The sequence below is a fragment of the Falco punctatus genome (genome assembly GCF_963210335.1).
Source record: "Falco punctatus genome assembly, chromosome: 12".
In the NCBI taxonomy this organism is placed as follows: Eukaryota; Metazoa; Chordata; class Aves; order Falconiformes; family Falconidae; genus Falco; species Falco punctatus.
The window spans coordinates 21,153,497-21,170,840 of record NC_137592.1 but is presented as its reverse complement, the minus strand read 5'-3'; the positions used below and the strand labels follow the sequence as shown (position 1 = coordinate 21,170,840).

The 17,344-nt window shown below is 38.4% G+C and overlaps 1 protein-coding gene across 7 annotated transcripts in view; it reads left to right on the top strand.

Moving 5' to 3' along the window:
- The window catches only part of EML4 (EMAP like 4), a 163,460-nt gene that overhangs the window by 122,395 nt on the left and 23,721 nt on the right, over window positions 1–17,344 (top strand). For all 7 annotated transcript variants that reach the window (XM_080408408.1, XM_080408406.1, XM_080408407.1 and 4 more), the window contains 7 exons: window positions 3,727–3,850; window positions 8,395–8,544; window positions 10,060–10,129; window positions 11,477–11,587; window positions 14,001–14,096; window positions 16,251–16,385; window positions 16,618–16,753. In XM_080408408.1, coding sequence (XP_080264534.1) covers window positions 3,727–3,850; window positions 8,395–8,544; window positions 10,060–10,129; window positions 11,477–11,587; window positions 14,001–14,096; window positions 16,251–16,385; window positions 16,618–16,753 — 822 coding nt within the window. The remainder of the gene's footprint in view (window positions 1–3,726; window positions 3,851–8,394; window positions 8,545–10,059; window positions 10,130–11,476; window positions 11,588–14,000; window positions 14,097–16,250; window positions 16,386–16,617; window positions 16,754–17,344) is intronic.

The following is a 17,344-nucleotide window of genomic DNA, read 5'->3' as shown; positions in this document are numbered from 1 at the left end:
CTTTTCTAAATACCTTCAGGCTACGCTGTGTTTTAATTTATAAGGGTGTGAGCGCCAGATCTTGATAGAAAGGTCATTAATACGTTACTGTTGGTTTTGGCCGTTGTTGTTGTATTTTACAGAGAAAAATACTATTAAAAATATTTTGGTGGAAAATTGAGATGTGTTACTAGTTTGGAGTAATTATCTAAACATTTGTGTCAAACTAGTGACAACACCAATCTTTAGCTTTTCTCAGCACTGCAATTAAGCAGTGCACATTTGGTAAAATAACTATTGCTTCTAATTTAGCTCCTGGGCAGTGATTTTCTTTGTCCTTTGATCTGAGGCAAGTTTTCTGGTGTTGTCAGTGGAGGGACTCACAAGGTTCTCATTCAGAGGAGGTGTATTTATTTGTTCTTAGAAAGAAGTGGGAGAACTGTTTTTGATCTTCTCAGTATTAGTTCCATTGGTGCTGGACTTAAATGGCTCAACTTTCATGATATTAATATTATAAATAAGGAAAAACTTTTATGCATTTGCTAATTTTACATAGCTCAATTTTTACAAATTGTGTTCAGGGATAGTTTTTGAACGTGTGGTGGTTTTGCACTAGTTTTCTGTTATATTTGGACTGTTATAGAAAAACTCCCTTTTCTTGTCTCCAGCACAGAGTAAATCTGTCAGGGTCGAAAGCGACACAAATTCAAGTAAAATGATTTGTTGGTCTCAGAAGGTTGACTTGAGCACACTGAAAGTGGTAAAGGAGTCACATTAATCATGTCTTTTATTTTATAATCATTGCTAAATTTGATAAACTGTGATCTGTTTCATCAGTTTTAAAAAACCTGTTTAAATAGTTAAGCTATTTAAATCAAACTACTGTCCGTTAAGGAGAAAAACAGAAGGTTTTGATAAATTAAGCCATATATGTTGTGAAATCCTCAAAGTGAGTATCATGCACATAGTAGAATACTTGTAACCGCCTTATGTTCAGGTGCGTGGATTCATTGACCTAGTTAGGTTTGAGAAATGCTGTGACAAGCAGTGTTAAAACCATGCCAACTTAGGGGGAGTTACTGAATATATTATATGATTTGGTCACCGCAGGTTTTTCCTGGATGTGTCAATGCTGTCCAAGCCATTGCTGTGTGCTAGGGTCATCACTGCTGTATTCAAAGTTAGTGCTTTCTAGTGTTTTCAGAGCTGGGGTGGTATTCAACAGAATTTCACCCGGCTCTGATAAAATCCTCTATGATCAGAAATATTTCTTTTAAATAACCTGAAATATTCACTATATTTTTCTGTTAGACTGATGATTGTCAGTCTTCTATCTTACCTGGCTGTAGAAGAAAGACCTTGAGTGTCAAGAATTCATTTCCAAACTTTGTGCAAGACTGCTTTATAATTTTGGATGAAAATAGTTACAGGCTCTTCCTTTCTCTTTCTCTTCTGACGGCGGTAAGACGCCATGTTTCTGCAGTTTGTGTAGTTAGGGGTGTTTCATATTTGTAGAAGGGTAGAGACTCTGGCTTAAGGTTGGTCTTGCTCACAACTTCATTTCTTGATCTTTGCATCTTCTAAAATGTTTTCTTTAAGCAAGAGACTATTTTGGAGTCTACGTTGCTTTTGCTGACACTGAAATTATCAGCTTTCTCTTGCCATTTTACATCTCCAAGTTTGACTTGAGCTGTGAAGCTATAATTCTGTGGGAATAAGTCTGAGTTTCTCCTATTTTCAAATTTAGATGTTCTATGGAATGCAAAACATAGATTGCACAATCATGCCGTCTGAGTAATAATCTTACATTTAATTGGGGAATTATTTACAAGCATTCTGTGGGCATTTAAAGCAAAGTGTGTCTCATGTTTGCCTTTTGAAAGAAATACAACAGTAATTGTTTAAAGGTCTTAATTTTAGAGCTCAATATTGGTTCCATCGAATGCAATTAGAGATTTCTTAATACTCTATTGCTCATTCACAGCTATTTTACTCCAGTCCTATTCGACTGTTTCATTTTGGTTTGAAACTCTGACTTCCCTCTGTCTGCTGTGATTTTCAAATCCCTACTCATAAAAAAAAAAATGTCAGAGTCCCAGACTCACAGCAGAATATTATATCACTTTGGGTTTGTGACATCGCTTACATTAACAATGAGTCTTAATAACTGAAGAAGTTGAAAAGTGATAGGTTGCCGTTTTGTTGGATGTGAAATCAGCGAAATACTTGGGCCTTTGCTATCCGTGCGTTTCGAAACAAACTGCGGTGTCAACAGCGTTGGAGGCTGGCATTACTTCTGGTGGGTTTGAGGACTGATTTAACAACAGTTAAACGGCACTACAGTGCTGGTTTTGCCGTGTGAGTAGGACATAAAGGCTTTTAAAGCCTCCAACGGGTTTCTGGTCTTCTGAAGTCAGATGATGATTATTGTCATAGTGTGGAGGGAAGACTCCTGTAGGGCACCTAATACACTAGTTGCAATCATGTATTCCTTGAATCTAGATGCGCTTACCTTCCAACCGCTAGCTAATGTGTTTGACCAAGCCACTCAGCTACTCAGTAATTAGTTTTCTTTGGTGGAAAATAACCTCGTGTTCCTTGAGAAGGAACTCCTAAAGGTTTGTGAGGTGCTCCGATGCTCCAACAGACATGCATGTATTTTGTCACAGCTATAGACAGTCTCACAGCTGGAGTCATTAGGAGCTGTTGCTTCTCTCCATTCTTCAGGATATGGTGCAATATGCAATAGCGTGCAATTGGAACGATTTCAGTAAATTAGTAATTCAGGTTAGTGTATTAGTTTGTGATGATATGTAATTTCAGATGATATTCCTCAGCAAAACTTTGGACACTTTTCTTCTGCAGCATCCTTGCATCTTAGCTTGGCTGTCATGGTTTAGCTAGGTGGGTGAAAGAACCAGCTGGTGGTCAGTAGGTAACAAGTGGAGCCTGCAGGGGCTGGACACAGACCCTTCCTGTTTAACGTCTTTAGCAATGACCTGGAGCGGTCAACATGGCACACTCTCAAGACAGCAGACCGGGGGCTCATTAATATGCTGGAGGGTAGAGCTACCAACCTGGTACCTGAGCAGGCTGCAGGGATAGGTCTGCAGGAACCTCACAAAATTAAGCAAGGACAAATGCCAAGTCCTGCACAGGGGGGAAAGAAAACTCCCTGTCGGGGATACGGGCTGGGGACAGAGGGCTGCAGGGAGCAGCTCTGCTGGAAAGGTCCTAGGGGTCCTGGCAGACAGCCAGGTGCCAAGAGAGGTTGTGTCATCTCCATCCTTGGAAGTTTTCAAGACTGGACGAGGCAAAACTGAGCATCCTAGTCTGAACTCGTGGCTGAGCTTGCTTTGAGCCAGAGGTTGGACTTAAAGACTTCCTGTGGTCCCCTTCAACCTGAAATATCTATCCTGTGATTCCGTGACTGCTTATTCAGTTTCAGATTCGGGTTGTAAATTTGCCTTTATAATTAAATTTGCATGTCTAAAATGTTACATGCTGTGTTTGTTCTATCACAAATTCAACTAACACTGTGTGTGTGCGCTCATGTGTAGTGTTCCGTTTAAAAAAAAAACCAACAAAACAAAACAAAAAACTGAGCCTTTACCAAGCTCACAATTCAAAAATAATTGTTTAATCACAAGCGTTATTTGCATCTCTGTGCTTTATTACTGGTTTCTTCTGCGCTTGTTTGTAGTGTAAACTTGCCACATGACTAATATGCTTTTTTTGTTTCAACAGAGGGAGAATATATCAAGATGTTCATGCGAGGCCGCCCGATCACAATGTTCATTCCTTCTGATGTAGAAAACTATGATGATATTAGGACAGAGCTGCCTCCTGAAAAGTTAAAACTGGAGTGGGTGTATCCTTAATATCAGTAGCTACTTGATGTTCCTTTTTGTCTTGCTTTTTCTTCCCTTTACAATCTGGTCTTGTGTCTTCTCTGTTCAGAGATAAAAATTACTTAACAGTGGCAGAAGAAAGTTTAACAACTGAAATGGTTTGTAGCTACTGTATAGTACAACTTTAAGCTGCAAAATGTGTAAGCAAAGAAAAGACATACTTTTTTTGTTGTTTTGCTGTTGAAACTAATTGCAATTTATTTTTAGTGTGAAAGTGTCTTTGGAGAGTTAGAGTTTCAGAAATGTCCCCCAATATATCAACGTAGGCTTTGCATTCAGATTGTTAGTTTTCAGTCTTTCAATCTCTGTTCATTTTTAGGAGGCTTTAGAGCTATGAAAGATCTTGCATTTCTTGTTGTCCTTGCCTATGGAGTGAGGATTACAGAAGCAGCCATCCTTTGCACTGCTGCTGTGTTTCAGCTTCAAAGCAAAGGGGTTAATTTCTTGGGGACCAGTTTGCATTAAATACGTGAAATAAATCTATCATTTGAAGAACAGAGTTGGTGTGGCTGCTGACAATTCTCCAGGCTTAGCGGTTCAGATGTTAAGTTCATTGTAAGAGAGGTGCTACTGCACAAGTTTGGGTCTTCCTGTCACCCCCACCCCCCATCTCGGCAGATTCTTCAGTAAGCTGTGATTGTTTAAGTAAGTTTTTTAGCGTTTCAGTAAAATAACACATCTAGGCAGCACTTGAGTTGGTGTCATAATCTCAAGTCTGATCCTTCTGATGTTGCTGAAAGCAGGCATGCTGGAGGAAGATCAGATCTACTTTTTCAGCAGCAGTGAGCAGTTTGGACTGATGAAAACTGATCATGAAATCACACCCTCAGTTAAGTAGGTGCAAATCCCGATGTGGACACACTTATTTAATGTCCAAAGGCCTTAAGTTCAAGTTAAACCAGTTTCCTGCTGAGGGCTAATTAAAGATAAATAAATCCAGTGTCTAAACAGACTGTCCGTATATTTTTGGGATCTGTTTAAGGAAATGTTACCCTAAATCAGACCAGTATATTTATGAGCATAGGGTATCTTCTGGATAGGATGGTGAAGAAAACAATGAGGAAAAGGCAGTAAAATTTGCAGGCTTGATATTGGTCTCTATGAAGTTGCACAAAATTGTTCTTCAGTTTTGGAGGCAGGAAGATACAGCAGCAGAAGATCTTGTACTTCATGCACAGGTTTAGCAAGGGGAGGAATACTGCAAGCCAGCTGTAACTTCCCAATGTGAAGGCAAACTGAAACCTGTACCCCTTATTAAAAAGATGTGGGGATAGTGGTTCACAGAATATTTTAGTAATGTCAGGTGTTTTGCAACTGAAAGGTCAATTGAGCCTTGAATTGTTCGATCTATACGTTTTTGTTTGAACACCTTTAATTCTCCTGCCTTCTGGATGTTTGTTTGTAATTGGGTTTTCCTTTGATACTACTCTTTTCAAAGATGCTGATCAGCTATGATCAACCTCACAGCAAAAACAGAAGGGTTCTTGGGTGGGTGGGTTCTTTGTTTGTTTCTTTGTTCAGTTGGTTGGTTTGGGAAGGAGATGTCCTTTTTAGATGTACTGTGTCCTGCAGGTATATTCCACTAGATAGCCAGTACTGTAGACTCACAAAACACACTTAGTTTTTATCTGCCCTGCAGATTACTTCCCATTGAAGAAATGCCTAAGCTGCTTGGCAAGATAAAGTAGCTCCTGGGGAAGTCTGAGCTCTTTACTATGTCTGGTTCATGAGTGATTTAATTTAAATAATTTAATTTGTGTATCCCTGCTTTGTAGTGCAGTCTTCCCTACTGCACTTCGGAACTGGTTAAAGTGTATCTGGCATTTCTAGTAACAGCAAAGTGGGCTTGTAGCAGCTACAGGGTCACAGTCAGTGCTGCTGTGGACAAGCAGTGACTTTATACTCTTTCTCCCAGTATACAGTAGCTCGGTTTCTGGAGGGCATTTCTGACTCCGTTTTATAAGATTATTTTTAGCACTGGTGCTCTTCTGTCTAAGAATAATTGAAGCCAGTGGTAAATATGCTGTTGAATTCTGGTGTACAGGGGATCACTTTTCATGGGGGCCATGGCTATTCTTAGGCAATTAAAAAGAAAAGAACCCCAAACTAAAATCTCTTAAGCATATCAAATGTGACAAAACAGTCCTTGTAACTGGTGAGAAACGTTCCTGATATGAAGACAAATATCTCTGAATTTTCCTGTTGAAACATCAGTCTCGTTGCAAGATGAATATTGAGATTTAGGGGAAACTAAGTATCAAATTCGTCATCCCTTTTTCTGTGGAGAGAGACAGTCAATTATTGTATTAGCAAGCTTTGTTTTGAGGATGTGAAGCAACAGTCCCTCTCATTTTCTCTCAAGGTAGTTTGGGATGGACAATGAAGAAAGAAAAAAATTTCTCCTGCAAAACAAGTTGTTCCTTTACATGCTCTTAAAAAAACATGGTCCTAGAAAACGCAGCTGCTCTTTGGTACTTTATTATGTAGGAGGGGTAAAGGAAAGGAATGGACTGAGAAACCGTGACCGTTTTTTGCAGCCTCGTGAATGCCAGAGTTCAATGGTGGGTGCCAAAATATTTAGCCTTAGCTTTGCATGGCAGATTTCTACTGTGGAAAGGCAGGTTTGCATAAATCTTTAATGCTTTTTCTAGGATGAATGTTCAAAGATGTCAATCTTACTAAATCCTTATCAATACATTCCCTATTGTATAAAGCAGTTTAACAAGATCTGCTTTTCTCCGCTGAGAAGCGTTCTTGATGCTTCAAGATAGAAAAAATATTTTCATAGGTTTGTAGCCCATCATTTTTGAAAGTTCAGTGGTCTGATTGTTTTAGTTTGGGGTTTTTTTATGTGTCTCTGTGTTTGGGGTTTTAGTTTTTTGTTGTTGTTTTTAATAAAAGGCAGTTCTGGAGTTTATTTTTGTTCCATCGGTGGTTAAAAGAAGAGGAGGAAAATTTAGTGGGAAAGTAAATAGTGATGCAGGAGAAACAGAAGCATCCCTTTGTTTCTGCCCTCAGCATTGGTTGTATCAGCATTTCCCTCGATACCGTTTGCTAAGCAAGCCAGTGCATAACCTCTGCTTCAGAGGAGCCATTGTGTTTTTCTGTAATAAATGGAAGACAGCAATATAAAAATCTATTTTGTTTTCCATGTTCTTAAGAGATTAATTGACACCAGAATGCAGCGTCTCTCTTTGAACCATTGCTTAGTTACAGCATGTGTTTAATTTTGCAAGCGTCCCTGTGGTACAGCAGCCCTGGGCTTGAGGGGGACCGCAAGAGGAAGGGTAGTGGGGGAGGGGGATTTTTGAGGGTGGGGGGTGCCACTGAATGTGGTAATGTGTGTGGATTTTTTGGTGGAAAAGTAGTCCTTTTCCAAGAATAGAGGCCAGGCTGTCAGCTTAGGAGAGGTCAGTTTAGATACTCCCAAACTTGGACTACTGCACCTGCTTTCATTTATGAGGAAGGGCCAGCTTCATCCATCTAGCTTTCTCCATGTGAGACTTTGACTTCCCTTTTGCTTACCTGGTTAACCAGGACCTAAGGCTGGAATCCTTTAGCTAAAGTTGCTTAATGTATTTCCCGTATTTTCGCTGCTGTTGCAGGTGCCTTAGTTGGCAATGAAGTGGAAAGCTCTCTGAAGCGCAGGGCGTAACAGGAAAATTGTATTTTTTTGAGGCTACAGAGCTACTGTTAAAGTCTGAGTTACGATATTAATTGTACCTAGTGACCCTGGGAACAGAAATACAGGCAGACAGCCACGTTAGGAATCTAGATGAAGAAAATGTCACCTGTTTCAAAGAAATAACGAGTTGTAATAATGTTTGATTAGTGCTAACCAAGGGTGGTTTGCAGTCTGTAAAACTTCTGAATGTCATTTGGCGTCATGCAGGATTCCTACAAAAATCATCCCTTTATGTATTTTGGGTAGATTTGAATAGGGTATTTTTCACTGTGTCAGTTCCTTTTGAACTTTGTTTGTTTTAAAAATACTCTAAAATGGTCTAAAGAAATATTTCCTGAACTTGGCAGCTGCTGTGCAGAAGCTTGCCTTTTTCTGAAGGGCATTAGGAATTTTCACATGCTTGTTTTAAAAGGCCAAATGAAAATAATACTCGGGTGCCTGGAATGCAGATGCACAGCTCTGTTGCTGTGAAAAATGTTAAATCAGAACGGCCAGTCCTGCTGTTCCTTAACGAAACTTCACATGGAGGGTTTTGAAAATAATAACACTACATTTCTTTTACTTCAGTATGCCATATATATTTTATTTTTAATGTCAGTGAGCATCACTTTTTAAGGGATTTGGTTTCCTGAAGTCCAACTGTGTGGGGTTTGTTTTTTTAAACTGTTAGTGAAATTGTGCTGTAGTTCCAGAAGAAAAGCATTTGCTGACATGAAAGGTCCCCAAGAATCCTTTAAGAAAAAAAAAAGTTGGGTGGTGTTTTTTTCTCCTGGTACACAGTGATTATGAAAACCTTGACTTTAAAAAAAATACACATAGATATGGGTATCGTGGAAGAGACTGTCGAGCCAATGTTTACCTCCTTCCTACCGGAGAAATTCTGTATTTCATAGCATCAGTGGTGGTACTGTTTAACTATGAGGAGAGAACTCAGCGACACTACTTGGGTCATACAGATTGTGTTAAATGGTTAGTATATAACATTTGCATGTAAGTATGTGTGTAATAATGCAGAAATAATTTTTCTTTTATTCTCTCCTACTGTATGTATGAGCTCATTAATGTCATCGTAATTGTAGTTATTTTCCATTTCATCAGTCCCAGTAGTAAACACTGCACAAATGGATGGTGCTAGAGCAGTCCATGCTATTTTAGGATTTCTGGCTTAAATGTAAAACAACAGGATATGTAGGCAATCTAAGAGTGCCAGATTAGATAAAGGATCTTTGCATAAATTACTCTAAATAGATGTCCCAGAAATTAAAATTTGTTTGCAGCCTAATTCTAAATCATTTGTTTACAAGCAGTATGGTAAAGCTGTGGTCTTAAAGGAGAATTAGAAAACCAAATGGAAAAGTGAGGAATAATTTTCTCATTTTTTAATATAAGCTTCACCCGTTAAGACTGTCTCGGAAATCAGAAAGATGTTTGCAAAACAGAATAGAGAAGCAAGGAAACTGAAGCCAGCATCATTGTGGGTGTAAAGGCAGTTGCTGACTTTACAATGGTAGTTTGAAGAGTAGGGCACATAATATAATGGTGAATGTAAGCTCCCTACCGTACCTGAACGGAGCAGAGTTGCCATCTAAACTTCTTTTTCTCCTGTCTGTGCTTTGATAACTGTAATTGTTTCCTGTGGGAGGAATGCTGTCAGTCGTGTGTTCTTCACTTCCATTCAAAAATCTAGACCGAATTGCAAATGTGTTTGGTGTCCATCATTCAGGATTCCCCCTGCTCCCTCTTTCCTGTTTTGATGGCTTTCTTCACCTTGGTAATTTTACAGAGAAAGCAAATAAGAAGGTCAGTCAAAAATCGCTAGGACTAACTAAGAGGATGTGCACTCTGAAATCTGTTTATTCCCGTCAGCTTCAAAGCAATATGTGATAAGCAAAATTAGATTTTTACTTAAACTAGTAGTGCACATACCGGAGAACTTCACAGGTACAATTACATCAGTAACTCATTTCAGGTGGCATCCCTGACATAATCCCTGACTCCTGGGTGCACAAGCCCTCAGCCAACTTCTCCGCTGTTTTTTCCCTAGGTTCCTGCTATCTGTAGGTTTAGGCATAAAACATGCCATAGTGTTTATAAATACGGCATGTAACTGCGTGTAGGAAGCTCATCATGAGACAGTGTGTATTTTGTTACAGTGGACTCCCAGTACAGGGCAAACCTTAGATTTGCCAGTGCCCATGTGGAGGCAGCTCTTCTGGCATTCCTGGCTGTGCACCACCAGCCATCACAAGAGCCTGTGTATGGCTTGTAATGTACATCACATAAAGCCATACACATTACATCAGTACCTTGTGTAATGAAATAGTCTGATGAAAAGCATTCAAGCTGTCTCATTGAAAGTGGGATTTAGGATCATAAGTGTCTTCATGGGCTTCTGTTGAGAAAGAAAAAAAAAATACAAAAAAAACCTCTCAGTTTTGAAGACCTATGACAGCAAAAAGCAAGTCATATTTCTGTCTGTCTTAGTCTTGCAGTTCATCCAGACAAAATTAGAATTGCAACAGGACAGTTAGCTGGAGTGGATAAAGATGGAAGGGTAAGTAATAGAGCTGTTGAGTAGTAGTATCCTTGTTTTGAAAATCAGGAAAAAGTGTTTGGATTATTATTTTTTTAAATCTCATTATCACCTTCTGTTTGCGGTTTATTTTATGCACCACGTTTACTGAGATATCTTGCTGTTTCTAAGGTAACAGCCTGTATCTCTAGCAAAAGACAGTAACAGCTAAGCAACTCAGACATGAATCAAAAAGAGCTGAAGCTCATAAAGTCTTTTGTCTGTGACACAGGAAACTCAATTTTAATTCTGCAAGCAAACACGAAGCTTGTAATCAATTTCTAAGGCCATATCATTTCTGTCACATTTCTTTCAATAAGTCTTCCCGCAGAGAGCAAGCCCCCAGTTCTGTGGGTCACTGTGCTCTTAAGGTTTTGTGGAAGAGGAAACCAACTTTGAGAATTCATGGAAGGTGTGTCAAGCTTTCCTACAAACTTGCTCATTCGAGGGCAAGTGTGTTTAAATGCTCTTGTCCCTGGCTCTTGGCAAATTCTGTCAGTATTTGAATAATTGGATTATCTTCATGAAGTTATAGACAGAGGGGGAAAAAAAGTGGGAGGAAGAGATACTATGAGGTGTAGGAGCATGTTAAATATAACCCTTACTCAGATGTTCAGCTGAATTTCATGGATTTTGTAAGAAATTGATTCTTTTGTATAGCTGTTACGATTTCAACTGAACATCTGTTGACTCTTCTTAGGGCTAGTTGGTTTGTTTTTCCATCAGTGGGATGATTTATTGTCACTTTCTGTGGTGAATGCTGTCCTTAAGCCAACTTAATTCCCATTTCATTCATGTTTCTTTCACATTTATGAAGCTAAGCTGGTTTGGGATAGTGATTGTATGAAATACAGCTATGGATATTTTCATTGAGTGGTTGGTGATGGTTAGGGGACTTGGTGCACCAGGGTTTATTTTTTTAAATTATTTTTTCTTCCTACTTCATATATAAAAAAAGAAGGTTTGATCATTGTTTTCAGTTGTTGCGTAAGATCTGGGGTCTGAAATGCAAGAGGACTCTTTCATTATTTGTTCAATGACTTAAATTGGGCAAAGATTTATTTTCACAACTACCAAATGCCACCATACGTAATTTCCTGCCTCAGCAGCACTGCTAACGTGTTTGTAGCCCAGACACAGGGAGCAGGAGTATCTAGACTCTCACCTTTGAGCTTCAAGACACTATCTAGCAGCAGCATCCACACAGGTCATCCTGCATTTCAGTCTGCCGTTGGTAATTCAGGTAGCTCCTGCTTAACGAAACTTGACGTCTGCGTATGATGCTTTCCCTGTTGATGACACTGTTTGTCCCATTGCTTTTTCATGCAGCCTCTGCAGCCCCATGTTAGAGTGTGGGACTCGGTGAGCCTGGTGACGCTGCAGGTTATCGGCCTGGGGACTTTTGAGCGTGGAGTGGGGTGTTTGGATTTTTCAAAAGCGGTAAGATGGGTGCAGTTACTTATGCTAAATAATTTACCCAATCCTATGTGAACAGGAAGGAAATCTCTGGATGTTTTTTATGCGCTTGTCTAGCTGATCTGTTTTGGTATTAAAAGCGTGTCGGTAAAGTCTATGTATTCTTTATAAAACCAGCTGAGGGTGAGCTAGCTGGAAAAAACAGGAAACTGCACATGTGAAAATTGTGGTAACAAACTAGCACAGTGAATGAATAGCAGGCAAGAAAAGCCTTAACTAGAAATGGAAGTCCATGTGGGGTTTTGTGGCTTGGTTTTGTTTGTGAGGGGCTTGGATTTTTGTTTGGATGTTAAAAATAAGTTTGTGAAGTTCGTGAAGATGAATTTTGGTGGGTTCTGGTAGAAGGGATAACTTTTCTGCTTGCGCAGCTGGAGTTGTTTTTTATCCACCGACAGGAAATGAAAAAAAATAAAACAAAACAACCAACCAACAAAACCCACATTATATTGTGGGTTTTTTTTTTCCTGAGGAATAATTTGTTTAATTTATGCCTCTACTTTTACACTAAAAAAAAAAAAAAAAGTCTTGTTACTTGGCCTGCAACATTTATCAGAAAAATCAGTAGTAAATGAAGATGTGCGACTTGGCATTGCTAAAGTTCTCATTTCAAAATTGGCCACGAGTCCATCTTTTTGTAAAATACGTGTCTATTTTAATCTTTACACTGCCTTTGTATTTTCACCAAAGCGCTGAGACATATCAGACCTCCTGAAAAAACAGACTCTAATTTTTGCATCCCAGATTTTGCAGAATTAATATGTATGAAAATTAAAAAATGCAGAGAAAGAATGTCTGCTGTATTTTGCTGATGGGGAAGAAGATTCACAGCACAGCTGAGGTGGTCAGGGCGGTCTGGAGGTCCCACCACCCCGCTGACAGCAGGCTCCCCAGAGCCCAGCTGGGTGCCCAGTGTCACCAAGGGTGGAAACTCAGTGTTGCTGGGTGACTTGTGGAAACAAAATGCTTGACTCTCTTGCTGCAGTTTCAATTAACATTGAAATGTTGCTAGGTTTGTTATATCTAGGTTCTGTCTTTCAGTAAATAAAAGATTTATTTTTTTTCCCCTGCAAATAGGGGGTAACATAAATAAAACAGAATAATGCGAAAGGAGTACTGTCATTCCTGTCACTCTAACAAACCAATAACACTGTTGAGCTCAGATACTTTACAAACCAATAACACTGTTGAGCTCAGATACTTTTTTTTTTTTCCAAGGAGAATAAATACACATTCCATAATGTTAAAAACAAAACGGATCACTAAGGAGTTTTTTGAGGACTAGATTTTAGTTTTTATTAGTTCTGTTTTGCACCTGAAACTGATTTTGATGCCTTGTTGCAGTCTCATGTTGATTCCTCACCAAACACAGATGTGCCATACCTAGAACTACGGGTTTGCCACGTAATTTCACTAATCCACACAAGAGCTGAGTGTATTGCCAGTGCGGTCTCCAGGGTTTCTTTCCACTTAATAATTTACATGTGTATTTGCATATTACTGCTCATAATAGTACCTGGGCATAAAAATTTCAGCCACCTCTATTTTCATAATTTGGTAGAGAATGCAATTGAACTGCAAGAATCAACTTTAAAATAAATAAGGCCGCCTCCAAATCTTTCTACACATGTCCTTGAAACGACTGGTTTGTGCAAGTATGTGTTGCTGTTGAATAAGTACGTTTTTGTTCTAAGATTTGCTGTCTGTTCTTTTAATTCCTTATAGCCATTTTACCATTTTGTTGTAAAATTCTTCAAAATAAGCTCTTTTAGTTATTTAATACCGTAGATGACAGTCTTTCTGCTCTCTAAGCATTATTTTATTTAGAAAGCGTTACCTTTGCTGCAGTTTTATCAACTACATGATAATGACTGTTGCTACTTAATGAGGAAAAAATGAGGTGTGCTTACAAAATCCGATCGTGTAAAGTTGTGTGTATGTTATGGTGATGTTTAAGAAAAAACAAGAGGATCTGTGTGTCCGTCCTCTGAGACCTGAGGAAAAACAAAACATTTGCAGAACAAGAAAAGGGAGAAACGTCTTTGCTGCTAGCATGATACAGCAAACAAGAAGGAAAGGGGGGAAAAGAAAAAAGACAACAAAAACAAACTAAAAGGGAAAGACTTGGCAAGATACTTCTAAATCTTTCCTCTAATATTATTGGAAACGTTCATATTTTGTGAGATAATGCAAAACCCTATGTCTCTTTAAGAAAAGAGGAAAGTAACAGTTATATCAAGCTCATAATTGCTTTAAAAGGACTTGCTTAATTTATGTTTGTGCCTTTTGTGTTTTTTTACGATGCTACTGCACTGCCCTGTTTCAAAATAGGGTATGGTAGTACTTTGTCAGCACTTTTTTTTTTTTCTTTTTCTTGTAGGATTCTGGTATTCATTTGTGTGTAATTGATGACTCTAATGAGCATATGCTCACTGTGTGGGATTGGCAAAGGAAATCAAAAATAGCAGAAATAAAGGTAATTATTGCACAAATTAATATTCTGAAATACAAGTGGTTTTATTCCCATAAATAGAACAGTTTGTGAGATGCACATTTGATCTTACTTGGAAACGGCAGCTGTGTAATACTGCTGGCTTGTGTGAGGGCACAAAACAAATGTATTCTTAACTTGTATGTTGGAAGGGGTTTGAATGTTGGAGCGCTTATAATTACATTTTGCTCATCCTGAGGAGCCCATACAAATAAAGCAATTCTCTAATATTTTCCTAATTAAAAAAAAAAATAATCCTGGGATCTTTTAAGTAACTGAAGTGATGATTCTATCTGTAGTTGTTTATTTGAAATAAATACTTGCAGACATTCCTTATTTTTATTTTTGTCTAAATTGAATTCCACACATTGATTCTTGGTACATGTATCTCTCCTCATTTAAAGTCCATTAGTACTTTTGTAGATTGTGATCTTGTCATCTTTCCTGTTTCTTTTGTAACCTTTTAAAATTCTGATCGATGAGAAGCATTCAAAGGTGTCGTGCTCAATGTTCATTTAAAGCTGATTCCACTGGAAACACCCAGTCCAATAACTTAGTATTGAAGTCCATAATTTGAGACACCTTACTTTGTGTTACACGATGTCAAGCAAGGAGATATTATGTGGAACTGAGTCATTTTTAATTTTTTTTGAATCATGATTCCGCAAGTGGAATACACTACAAACATGTATATGTCTGTATTATTACAAACCTGCAGTTTCAGATAATAAAATAAGGTTGATTTGACCCCTTTTCTTTAAGTAATGTTGATCAATACTGATTATATTGTTTTTGTAAGTTTTAATGTAATTCTGTGTCAGTATTTTCATTTCCTTGTTAATATTTAATGTGAAGCTATTTGGCATGTGCCTTGTATTTCCCATTTTACTGACATCTGTTTTGACTATTTTCACTCTCCAGGGAGTTCCTTGGTGTTTCAGAATTGGCTAAAAACAGTTGGCAGGGCCAGCTTGCACTTCAGCACTTATTCACATTTAGGACTTGATCTTGCAGTGTCTTAAGCACTTTCCATGACAGGTGGTGTGAGCAGAGTTTCATCCGCTGAGCCAGGGTGCAAAACAGAAGCCTTTTCTCAGCTGAACTCCATTAAATTTTTCAGTCCTTGGTTTCCATACGGTTTGTGGATATATCAGATCCATTTGCATAGAGGGAACTGTGCGTGAGAAGCGTAATTTGTTAAATGCAGATATCAACAACTGAAGCTGAAGCAAGCTGTTTTCCTAAAGCGAGGCAGAAATGGTCAGGTAGGAGAGGGTGCTCCCGCAGGCGCTGGTTCAGCAGCACTTTTCCATATACTCCTGTAAAGCTTGAGCTTAAATCCCGCAGAAGTAAATGCACTGGTGCGGTTACTGGTGTTTGTGGAGTCATTGCCTCCAGGAGGTTGTCTTCAAAGTCAGTTGGTTGAATATAAGTTAGAAGTTAGATAAATGACTGCTCAGTTTTTTTACATTTGTAAAATCTCTTGGTAAAGGATGAAATACTCACTGAGGTGTTGGTAATTCAGTAACAGTATATGCAGCCAGTAAAACTAAAAAAAAAAAAAAATTAAAAGTGGGACCCTGTGTTTCAGAGCTTTGAGTTATGCAGGTTTCTTCTCTTCTTCCTGAGGGGGAAAGGAGAGGAAGAAAGAACCCGAAGGAGCTTTTATAGAATTTCAAAAAGAGAATGATGGATATAATCCTACTATGCTACCATTGTCTCACTTGCCTCTGTCACAGCTTTGTTATCCAGAACAGCAAACTAGTCTGTGTAAAAACTAATCAGGCGTTTCAACCCCAAAAATGTCTTTTATACACCATTCGCTTTCCACAGCAGAAGTCTTAGCTATTGCAGAGAACAGAAGCTTTTGAAATTGAAAAAGTGAATGTAAACCCCTGACGTTTCTACTGAACTTTTGTTAAGATCTCTTACAAAGGTAAAAAAAAAAAAAATATATATATATATAAAATGTGCGGTCATTCAGATATCTGATTTAGCACAGAACACTTAAGGATTCCTTCAGGCATACAAGGAGCTGTCTTAGCTCTTCATATCTCTGTTGTGAAACTTAGGATTGTACATGTGGTTTTAGTAATTAGCGTCTCATCTGAATAAATAGTATTTCTGTTGTTGTTGCAGACTACAAATGAAGTTGTTCTTGCTGTAGAATTCCATCCAACTGATGCAAATACCATAATAACATGTGGCAAATCTCATATATTTTTCTGGACCTGGAGCGGCAATTCATTATCAAGGAAGCAAGGGATATTTGGGGTAAGAATGTCTTGATGTCAGGTCAGTTTTAAATAGTATGATCAATGGTACGATCTGCTCACGCTTTCTATAACTTTGCTCTGTTGTTACCATGTACTGTTTGAGCAGAGAGGTAAACAAAGAAAAAAAGTTAAAATCTGCTTACGTGTATGCAGGGTGTATGGGTGTGGATACTTTATACTAATTGTGTAAAGAGTACAAGCAATTATCGCTTCTGCTTATTTTGTTTCAGAAATATGAAAAACCCAAATTTGTTCAGTGTTTGGCTTTTTTGGGAAATGGTGATGTGCTCACTGGAGACTCAGGTGGGATAATACTTATATGGGGCAAAACTACTGTAGAATCTACTCCAGGAAAAGGACCTAAAGGTAGGATACATTCACAGTTAACAGCAGATTTTAGGTAGTCTGTAGAAGACAAACATAAAGGCTTGCATTAGAAAAGGGAGAGGGAAACAGGCCTGCCTAAGGGTGTACGCTTCCTATTGTTAACAGGTGGTATGAAACTCCAAGTCACTTGAATTTGCTCACTTAAGAGCAGTCTAGAGTTTCTCAGTAATTATTGAGACTGTGCCTGAAACGAATGAAAACTACTTTGCCTAAATGTTTTGCATTGAAAAAATGTGCAGTTAATCAGCTTTGCTTTCATCTTGAGATTTGAAAAAGGCTGGAGGATCAGCTTGAGGATTCTGCCGGCTGCCTTTGCCTATTAAGGCTTATGTGGTACCATGCTTAGTCTCAGAGGAATACCATTAAGTGTTGAAGTTGATGTTAAAAGGACTTGTATGTGAAGGAAAAATATAATGTGTAGTTGTACCAGTTACACATATAACAGTATCTGGTTTAGCAGATACTCAAGTCTTGGCTGTAATATATGTTAAAACCCATCGTATCTGAAATTTGGATTAAACTTACTCTTTAGGGCAAAGCTTCTGTGAAAAAGAAAGGAAAATTATTTGT